The 10,825-nt window shown below is 53.8% G+C and overlaps 1 protein-coding gene across 4 annotated transcripts in view; it reads right to left on the bottom strand.

Annotated features, from left to right (window-relative positions):
• Window positions 1-6,030: 6,030 nt before the first annotated feature.
• Window positions 6,031-10,825, bottom strand: part of CPLX2 (complexin 2) — an 87,552-nt gene continuing 82,757 nt past the window's right edge. For 2 of the 4 annotated variants that reach the window (XM_015451363.3, XM_015451362.3), the window contains exon 4: window positions 6,031-10,208. In XM_015451363.3, coding sequence (XP_015306849.1) covers window positions 10,011-10,208 — 198 coding nt within the window. In that variant the 3' untranslated portion in view covers window positions 6,031-10,010. The remainder of the gene's footprint in view (window positions 10,209-10,825) is intronic. The other 2 variants (NM_001348444.1, NM_001285147.2) reach the window with 1 other exon arrangement.

Raw genomic sequence — 10,825 nt, 5'->3', positions numbered from 1 at the left:
CTCTGGTGACCATGTCAGATTTGGGTCTGAAAGGCAGTACTTAGCCTGGGTTTGGCCATGAGGAGGCCCTCGGGAGGAAAGCACTTGCTGATGGCAGAAAGGAATGAGGAGATGTTTTCTCAATGGATGGATGAATGAAGGAGTCTTAACCAGGGGCTGAAGAAAGAGCTGCAGGTGTGCTGAGGTCTGCATTGTGAGGCAGACAACCTGCAAGGCGGGGGGGCAGGTGGGGGCACTCCCCGGGGAGCTTCCCCACCAGTATTCGTGCCCTGTGTAGCATCCTCTCACATTGAATCACAGCTGGTTGGTGTGGCTAATAGAATACTACAGAAGGCTTGGTATGTATCTGAGGCTAGGTCATGAAAGACATTGCAGCTTCCACCTTGCTCTCTTGGATTACTCACTCTGGGGGAGGCTAGCTGCCATATTGTGAGGATGCTAAAGAAGTTCCTCTTTAAAGAAGCTCTGGAAAAGAGGCCTCCTGCCAATAGCCAGCACCAGCTGCCAGTCCTGTGACAGAGCCACCTTGGAGGTGGATCTTCCAGCCCAGTCAAGCCTTCAGATGAGACTGCAGCACTGGCTGACATCTTGATTGCAGCTTCATGACAGAACCCAATCCAGAACTACTTAGGCCACTCCAGAATTCCTGACCCACAGAAATGGACAGAGAATAAATTTTCATTGCTTGAAGCCGCTAAGTTTTAGGGTGATTTATTTATTTGTTTGTTTGTTTGTTTATTTTTATGGAAATATGGTCTCACTCTGTTGCCCAGGTTGGAGTGCAGTGGCATGATCATAGCTCACTGCAGCTCAGCCTCCTGAAGCAATGCTCCCGCCTCAGCCTCCTTAGTAACTAGGACTGCAGGTGTGCACCACCACACTCAACTAATATTTTGGGGTAATTTATTATGCAGTAACAGGTAACTACTGCACATTGCTAAGTTTCTTTCGAGCTAAAAATTCAAGAGTGCTTCCTGAAGGAGTCAGTTCTTCCCTCTGTCCCCTAACTCACTTTAGCCCTTGCCTCTCACCTGTCTTGTGTTACATGAAAAGACAAAACAGATTTGTTTTTTAAATCAGGCTTCCCAGTTTACTATTTGGATGACTGGAGGATTTTTATCATAACAAATTATTCTCCTTATCATTTTCATTTATTCTCCCTCCTTTCCTTTCCTCCTCTAGTTACTTTTCTTCATCAGTCTTGCTATAGTAATAGTAGCATTTAGTAGCAATGGCTGTCTTTTTGTTTTGTTTTGTTTCGTTTTTGAGACGGAGTTTTACTCTTGTCACCCAGCCTGGAGTGCAGTGGTGTGATCTCAGCTCACTGCAACCTCCACCTTCTTGGTTCAAGCGATTCTCCTGCCTCAGCCTCCCAAGTAGCTGGGATTACAGGCATGTGCCACCACGCCCAGATAATTTTGTATTTTTAGTAGAGACAGGGTTTCGCCATGTTGTGCAGGCTGGTCTCGAACTCCTGACCTCAGGTGATCCACCTGCCTCGGCCTCCCAAAGTGCTAAGATTACGGGTGTGAGCCACCACGCCCAGTCACTGTCATTTTTTAGGTACCTGCTATGTGCCTGGCACTGTGCTAGGGCATCTGTGGGCATTATTTAATTCCCTCAATGACCCTGGTGGTCATGGTGGGCATTAGTATATATAGTAATTTTTATTATGTATTATTATAATAATACATAATATTTATAATAATAAATAATTTATAATAAATAATTATGTATTATGTATTATAATACATAATAATTTTTAAAAAATAGATAAAACCCAGGTTCAGGGCTGTTGAGGCACTTGCCCAGGGTCAGATGGAAGGAATCAGGATTGAAAGCCAGGTTTGTCTAAGTCCAAAGCCTGTGCCCATTCTCATTTCATGCTTTTACCTATGAGCCTCAGCTTTCTCATATGTAAAGTGGGGAGAATACTGACTTCACAGATTCCTGTCGGGATGAGGAGAGCAGGAGGCTTTAAAGCAATCAGCCCCCGTGTTTGGCATACAGCAGATGGTTGGTAAGTAAGGGCTCCCTTGCCCTCCCTTTTTCTCCCCCGTCTTACGTAGTTTGACATGGGCTGTCTTGACCCTCATGCAGACAGGGCCATGCCAAGTGCCTCTCACAATGAGAGCAGCCTGGAGTTGATGTGGCCAAGAGCTGAAGACCCCTGGTCCTGCCCCAGGATAGAGTGGATGCCCTGGGTCTGGAGCCCACGGAGACGGTGACACCAGCTCTGACCCACCCACTGAGTCTGTGCAATGTGCTGGCTCTGTGCTCCCATGGGGAAGTGCCCTGCCTGAGCTCACCCAGAGGGGAAGGGCTGGAGCCTGCATTCATACCCAGGCCAGTGCCTGTGGAGAGGCTGGGTGTGTAGTGTCGTCTCCAGCTGGAGAATCCCAGCTGAGAAAACATTGTCCTCAGGGGGTATCGCATCATCTCTCAGATCAGGCAAGAAGCCCCAATTAATTACAAGTGCTAAGTGAGTGGTCTGGAAGCAGGATTTTGCAGTCAATTAAAGAGATGCTGGAGGAGGCTTCATTAACCCCCTGCTTCCTGGCAGCTTTTGGTTTAGGAGAAAGAGGGGAGCTGTCTGCCTAGAATGAGCTTCCCAACACTGTGGGGAATGTAAGCAGGGGTGTGCCCTCTACCTAAGATGGCACAGGAGGTTTTCCTGAATTGCATGGGAGGATGGATTTAACTTTAAATTCCCTTCCCACCCCAGGTTTCTTGATTTCCTATGCTTTGATCCTGTAGTGAAGTCAATAGTCAAGACATGGCTACATTTTGGGGTTCACCTTCCTCACAGCCCCAGCTGATCTTCCTCAATTTGCACATCTGATCATATCATACCTCTGCTCTGTACCCTTCAGTGACTTCCCATTGCCTGCAGGTAGAGTCCAAACTCCACCTCCTGGCACCCGAGTTGAAGTCCCTGGCCTCTCAGCCTTTCACAGAGACCTCAATGAATTCACACAGATACCCTCTGTTTCTCCCTCCCCCACTCCCACTGCTCAGGTTAAACTACTTTTGTCTGCTCCATGCCTTTGTTCATGCCAGTCCCTCTCCTGGATGTGCCCTCCTTCTCCACCAGGCTGATTCGTCCTCATTAAAGACTCATCTCAGATGTAAACCCCTCCAGGGAGCCTGCACCATGATCCCAGGTTCACCGGTGGCACTGCTCATGCTGTGGTGGGCAGCTGTTCTGTTTCTCCATTATCTCCTCCTTCAGCACGTGGGTTCCTGGAGGGAGGGCTGTGTGATTGGTATTCTTGGTGTCTAGCACATGGTAGAAGCCCAGTGAATACTCATTTTACCGGAGAGGATTAAGACTCTTAGGAGAAGACATTCAGGACTGAAAATGAGAGGATGCTGGCATTTACTGACCTTATGATCCACTGAGCAGAGAGGAGAGGGAAGCCAAGGGTAAGTATCCAAGTGTCCCAGGCTGGGTTGTTTCTGGAGGTGGGCCCTGGGTCTTAGGAGGACAGTGCCTGGGGTGCTGGGCAGAGCACACAGATAGACTCCCAGGGAAGCCACAAGCCCTTTTGTTCTCTTTCTCTCCAGTCTCCACCCTTGGAAGGCCCTCAGAGCCCAGCCTGGGAGCTCTGAGAATGACCTTAGTCTTGCAGAGGCTCCAGGAGAGTCTGCCATTGGCCGCTGCTCCAGCTCTGAGACATTTCCTCTGCTACCTGGGACACTGTGGCTGAAGAGTTTTGGAGCTCTGGCTCCTCCAAGGCCCTGCTCTACTCTAGTGCTTTGTAGGAAAGGGGAAGTTTGCCTCAGTCTCTACGGTGGGCAGCCTCTAAGATGCCCCCAATAATCCCCTGTCCTGGTATTCACACCCTGTGTAGTCCCGTGCCCGTGAGTGTGGGTGAGTCTTGTGACTTATCTCTAGTCAATAGAAGATGGCAAGGGTGACAGGGGGGTCACTTCCATGGTTAGCTTATATAACAACATGGCTTACATCTTGCTAGCAGACTCTCTCTGTTGCCTTTGTGGCTTGCACGCTTTGGTGAAGCAAGCTGCCCTGTTGTGAGCAGCCCCAGTGGAGAGGCCCACATGGCAAGGGCCAGGGGATGGCCTCCAGCCAACAGTCAGCCAAGAACTGAAGCCCCCAGTCCAACAGGAACTGAAGCCTGCCAATAATCACGTGAGCTTGGAAGTCAGCTGTGACCAGCTGAGCCTTCTGATGAGACCCCAGCCCTGGCCTGCACCTTGACTGCAGCCCTGTGAGAGGTCCTGAAGCAGAGGACCCTGGTAAGCTGTGCCAGGACTCCTGACCCACAGAAATGGAGAAAATACACATGTGTTATTTTAAGCTGCTAAGTTTGTAATAATTTGTTATGTAGCCATCCATCACTAGCACAGCCTCCCATTGCACACTGAGCTCCCTCTGACTCAGAGAGTCCAGGGACCCTGCTACCCACAGTGCACTAAGCCAGGGGTATGGGCAGATCTGGGAGAACAGGCAGGAGGGTGATGTCAGGACATAGAAGGTGGGGGATCAGGGTCTGCACCCCTCCCCACATTGCCTAGTAAGTACAAAGAGCCAAAAGAAGAGTGACTGTGGCTATCATGTAGAAGGTGCAGAGATCCATATCTTGGGCCCTGAATCAGCACTGAGGTCCCTGGCAACACACTGTGGGCCAGACCCTATGCTGGGTGCTGGGGAGGGATCAGAGCACAGGCCAGCTATAAAGCTCCCAAGTTAGTGAGGGAGACAGGTGCAGCGACATCTCTTTCAACAGAATTTGCAAAGCTCCATTCACTGAATGCTTGCCATGTGGTGCTCGTAGCATGTGCAGGACCCCATTTACTCTTCACAACAAGTGTGGAGATTGGAGCAATGCTTATCATCCCATTTCACTTATAAGCAAACACTCAGAGGGGTTAAGTGGCTTGTTCAAGATCACTCTGCTGGGTGACAGAGCCGTAAACACATCCAGCGCTGTCTGAACACTCAGACATGATGCTCTGTGGCTGCGAGTGCAATGAGAGCCTCTGCTCTGGTCAGGGGGACGGGCCGGGTCAGGGTGGGCTTCAGAGAGGAAGTGATGTTTGAGTTGGAGCTTGAGGGAGCTCCAAGCTCCCTGGAGCACCAAGGAGGGTAAGGGCACCATTCATCTCAGGCACTGGGGGCAGAATATGCAGACGCCAGGAAGATGGTATGGATAGGGGACTGGGGCACTTGGAGCACAGAGGTGGGTGTGGGTTCTGATCAGCAGGTTGAGGCCACATCACACAGGGCCATTTGGACAATTTGGATGTTATCCTATAGGCAGATGCCTTCCTATTGGCCTTTGGAGGGCTCTGGGCAGGGAGTGACATAGTGAAGTCTGCGTTTTGGATGCACCTTGCAGGCAGGGGCAGGGTGGCAGGAGAGGTGCACGGAAGGAGAGGGGTGGGGGCTGGGAGACCATTGTGTGGCCATGGGAAGGGCCCAGCCAAGCTGAGAGGAGTGGGACCTAACTTAAGGCAGGGTATTAGGGTGAGGGTAAGGGCGGAGGGGGTTCCGGAATGGTCCTGACTCCTCACCAAGGCCTGGGAAGTGGCTGTGTCCGGGAGGAATGCTGAGTGGTGTCCTTTCTTTGGGACCCCAGCCTCCTGCACATGGCCTGCGGGGAGCAGGTCTCCCTCAGTGTCTGGGGAATGAATGAGGGCAGGCCACTGCCCACTGTGTGACTCAGCAGCATTCTCAGGAAGCGGCACCCTGAGGGTCCTGGGGTAAAGGGTGGTCAGGATGTTGTGCGTAGGGGGTCCACAGGGACCACTCAGCCCCTGGGGCTGAAGAATTGATTCTGGAAGGCAGGGAGGCAGAGTGATCCTGGAACCCTGAGCCCAGTCCCAACTCTGGCCGTGGTTGATTTCTGGAGTCATTTCCATGGGGTCCTGGCCAGAAGCCAGGGTAAAACTGAAGATTTTCTGGGGCCTCTTGAGCTTTGTGGGTTGCCTCCTCCCTGGTGAGTCGGTGCCTCTGTTTGTCCCTGGTGGTGCCGATGGACAGAAGAGGACAGAGAGACAGAGAGCTGCTGTACAAGGTCTTTTTCTTTGTTGTCATGGTTGATTTTGTACATCTCAGCATTTGCATCATACAAAGGGGGGAGCAACAGCCATGGCTTTTGGTCAGGTTCAGGGGGGCTGAGGGGGTGCTCCTCCCCTCCCCCCAGGCACTGACACATTGAAAGGAAGCAGAGCAACAATGACACAGCACAAATGTGGGAAAGGGGTTCCCCCGCGCGAGCAGGATGGTCGATCTCACCTGGGTCTCACCAGGACTCCCCGCTCCCACCCAGGGCCAGCACGAGCACCTCCCATTCTCTCCCCAGTGAAGAGCGTGGGGTGACAGGAGTGGGACTGGAGCAGGGGACATTTGGTGGGAGGCATGTCCTCAGGCCTGGGAGCCCAGGCTGACCCCAGCCTCCCTGTGCAGTCAGGGGCCTGTGGAACCCTAAAGGATGGAGCAGGTGGCCAGCGGGCATGGGCAACCCTGCCAGCTGGGTGCCGGGCTCTTGGAGCTAGGGGCCCACCGCACTGCACTCTAGCCACAAGGCTGTGGGCTGGCTGCTTTGCCCACCAGCTGTCCCCTGACAGGGGCTCTGGGCTGCAACACTGCCGTCTCCTTTTCGTTCTCTCGCTCTCACACACCTGGGATGGCGTCTCCACTTCCTGATTCCATCTGGAGGAGTACCCCGCACAGCCTTGCTGTTAAGGACACCTTTTGGGAGCTTCTGGATTTGGAGGGGAGGACGTCCATGTTTGGAGATCCTGACCTGCCCTGACCCGTCGCCAGTGCCCAGCCCAGGGCGACCCGTAGCTGCCTTTTTCCTTCTCTCTGGCAGCGCCTCCCAGGCACGGGAGCCCGGCCTTCCCCAAGAGCGCACACGCTCACCTCACCTGGTGCACGCTCCCTTGCGCCTCATTCTTTTCACCCATCTACAAATGATTGCTCCTTCCTATTTTCCTATCTGGGGGTCCTCTCCCTTGTGTGTGTGCTGAATTCTGGGGCCACTCCTCCCCTAAGTGTGTTGCATGCACACTGCCCCATTTATGTGTGCACACTCATTCCTCTCCCACCCAGTGGGTCACGCACACCTCACCTCCCAGGCGATCCTGTGAGGATCCCACCCCTGCTAGAGCAACTCTCACGTATTCTATGCACTACGTGTGCCACACAGACATGCTCTCTGGGCCACACATTAGCTGCTCTCCACAGCCAGGTCTGCATCAGTAATGACAGTCATTGTGTTCCCCTGGGCCTAAGAGTGATCACTTGGCAGTGGTTGGAGCCAGGTGTGTGCCAGGCAGAAATTTTCCCCCATACCCACCCCCAGGAAGACCTCAAGTCCTGCTGTCCCAGAGCAGAATAGAGGGGTCTGGGACGTGGACTCAGACTAAACCAGCCATCCTGGAGGGCAGGCATCAGGGTGGGGCTGAAAGCCCCGATCCCACTCTGGGAATACAGAGGGACTGCACTGTGGAGACCACCAGGGCAGCCCTCTGAGGGTCTGGGGTCCCTCCAGCCCACCTGGAATATCTGGTTTGACTGGGTTCTCTTGCTCATCTGAAGCGCCCTGCGCCTTGGTCTCTGCTACCTATCTGGTCCTCTCTGTGTCCTGGCATCACCATCGAGGTTTGAAGGTCCCTGTCAACTGGCGGAGGGGCACCTCCGAACACTTGTGTCCAAGCAGGGCTCACACACACGGGCTGGGGAGGCCTGGGGCCCCTGGACTGGGCCCTGCTTGTCTCTGGCCCAGGACTCCAGGGTTCTTGAGAATGACCATCCTGCCCAGGATAACAGACACAAAGAGACAAGCAGACAACAGGGGTGCGAGGTGGCTCCCCATCACAGACACTGGCACAGACACAGACACAGGCCCCCGGGGGGCTGGACACAGGGGCACGGGGAGGGGGCGGGGGTGCAGGGAGGAAGGTAGGTCCAGGGAGCTGGAGCTGCCGAGACCCTGCTCCCCAAGGAAGGGACAGACCAGGGGACTTTTCTGGTTCCCTAAACATATGGATTGTTTTGTCTCGTGTTTAAAGTATTGCAGTCTAACTGATATGGCTTTACCTATTGGAAACGGACAGAGAAGACACATGTCTGTCTCTGAAATAAAAGCAGAATCCACTAAAATGGAAAACCTGCAGAATGCAAACTGGGGCCAATGGGAACAGGGGCTTCAGGGGCAGGCAAGTCGCCCCTCCCTGGCCCTGCTTTTGGGATAGGCCCTGGCGGGGCCCAGCATGGCTTCCTGGGGCACTGCCTGGGTCTGTCGCAGTGGGATTCTGAGGACCTCAGGCAGGAACCCCCCAAGGGTGGGAGCACTCTAGGCCAAGGACAAGGTCTCCTATTGGAAGTGGCCAACTGTGACCAATGGTCTCAGGGCTGGGAGGGGACATCTTACCCACGTTCTTTCTCCCCAGGCTCACATCCATGCACGTAACTGTCTTTTCAGACCCCCAAACATGCACACACAAGCCTTCAAATATCTCCCAATTCTCTCAAACACACACTTCTACAACACCTAACACAAACCCATCACTCCCAATACACACGCTATTTTGAAAACACATTCTTACACAAGCTAACATATACAGCCTCTAAACACGAGATGGATAGCACAGACACATGACACAATTTCAACCCAAATACACCACCTCAATCAAGCACACATACACAAGGCTAACACACAATCTGTAACACATAGATATAACAACTACAACACACACAATCTCAAGACACACACGCGCTCTAGCCCTACACATATGCATATGATCTCTGAACACGCAATCTCTGATGCAGCCTCTGCCACACGCTATCATGCATGCATGGATACAGTTTCCTCCCTCATTTGACCCCTCTTCCCTCACCATCCCCACACAACTGACTGAGCAGAAAGCTGTGATAATTTGAGTGGGGGACAAATGCCAGTCCCAGACATCCCAGAGGAGAGTTTGTCCTTGGCCAGTGAGATGAATGGGTGGTGCCTTCTGTCAAGCGGGAATTGGCTTCTCACCAAAGGCTTGGGGCTTTGGCCAGGAAGGGTCCTCCTGAGGACCACGGGGCCCTGGAAGCGCATGGACAGGACAGGGTGGGGAGAGGGTTGGATAAGAATGGGGGCAGCTTGGCCACACCAATGGGGGTGCTCCCCACGGCACAGACCATCGCTGCCCGATGGCTCCAAGTGTTTTCTGGGGGCCTGGGCAGCCCCTTGGCTGAGCAAGCTGGGCCTAGCCTGGCAGTGGGGGCCCAGGACCTAAGTGGGGTGGGGGTGTGGAACAAGGGGCTTCCCTACCTGGGGCTCCTCCACAGATGAGCTAAAGTCCACAAAGGATCCATTTGGAGGGACCAGCTTGGCAGGGGCCATGTCTCTCCAGGTGGGGGCTGGGGAAGGGGGTGCTCCTGGGCTGGGTGTCACCAAGGAGATGGAAGAAGGAGAGCCCCAGCCTCCTGCCCAGATCCCAGCCTGGCCAGACCTGGGGTCTCTCAGCCTGGGCCTTCCTGGGACAGGCTTCCCCTGACTCCCTTCCTCAGAGCCAGGCCACTCAGTGCCCCTGCCCTGACCTGGGGGCCCACTGAGGGTTGGAGGCTAAAGGTCAGCATGCTGGGCAGGGCTGGAATGTGTCATTACTTTGGCTGACTGGGGACAGTGGTCCTCCTGGCAGTGGGGAGCATGAAGGAACGTATAGGGGTCACCACACTAGCATGACCTTAGGCTTCCTGAGGGGGCTCCCAGTACCTTTGGCTCTGGGTTCAGCGCCCCCCCACCCCCACTGGGGAAAGACTGTCTTCCCTTTTTCAAGCTACTTGGGAGTGGGGTGCAGGTGGATACCCTGGAATGAAGGGAGGTGTGAGGAACAGCTGAGGGGGAGAAGCCCCTGGCCGGGGAAGGGGGGCAGAGGCCAACTGAGGTTTTCCCCTTCAGAATTGAGACTTAACCTAATAAAAAGAAAAGAAAGAACCAAAAAGAAGTAGTAACAGGTGGAGTGGGCTGGGGCAGGAGGCCTGGTTACTTCTTGAACATGTCCTGCAGCGGCCCGGGCAGGTATTTGAGCACCGTGTCCAGGATGCTCTCCTCTTCCTCCTCCTCCTCGTCCCCGCAGCCCGCAGGGATGGCCTTCTTGGGCCGGGTCAGGCTCCCCTCGCAGGGCTGTTCGAGGGCTGCTTTCTCCTCTGCTTCCTTCTCCTCCTTCTTCTTCAGCCCATACTGGGGAGGGGGAGGGCAGAGACACGCATGAAGCAGGGTGGGCAAGGAGAAGCAGGAGTCTCACGATCATGCAGCACTGGCTGAGGTGGCCAGGAGTACCTCCCGAGCCTCAGTCCTCTCATCGGTAAAGTGGGGATAAGGGTGTCTTCCCTGTAGGATGGTGCCTGGTCCTCAGTGGGAGAGACTATGCGTGGGGTTTCCTTTAAAATTAACATCTGCCCATGAGAACTTCCTGCTGTGCTGAAATCCCCAAAGATCTGAACATGGGGCGTTTGCTCATATATTTTGAGCCAAATTTGGTGACGAATCTGACTTGAACCAATGGAAGACTACTTCTAGCCTTTATTTATTGCAGGGCACTGACAGACATGCACTGGACTGTCTGGAGTAGGGTGGCAGCCCCAGACCCGCTGGGAGTGACACCTAACAGCACAAGGTGCTTAGGACACTGTGGTATTTTTCGAACATTCCCCAGTTCGGAACTGCATTCATTTTTGGTCCCAAGAATCTGCAGTACTAAATGGTGGACCGTAGGGTCCACCCTCTTGGAGTACCTACTACGCGCATTCTCTTAATCCCCAAAAGGATCCCTGAGGGAGGTGTCCTTGTGACACCCA

The sequence above is a fragment of the Macaca fascicularis genome, chromosome 6, assembly GCF_037993035.2.
Source record: "Macaca fascicularis isolate 582-1 chromosome 6, T2T-MFA8v1.1".
Lineage (NCBI taxonomy): Eukaryota > Metazoa > Chordata > Mammalia > Primates > Cercopithecidae > Macaca > Macaca fascicularis.
Note: the sequence above shows the minus strand (reverse complement) of the source record. Positions and strands in the feature narration are given on the sequence as shown.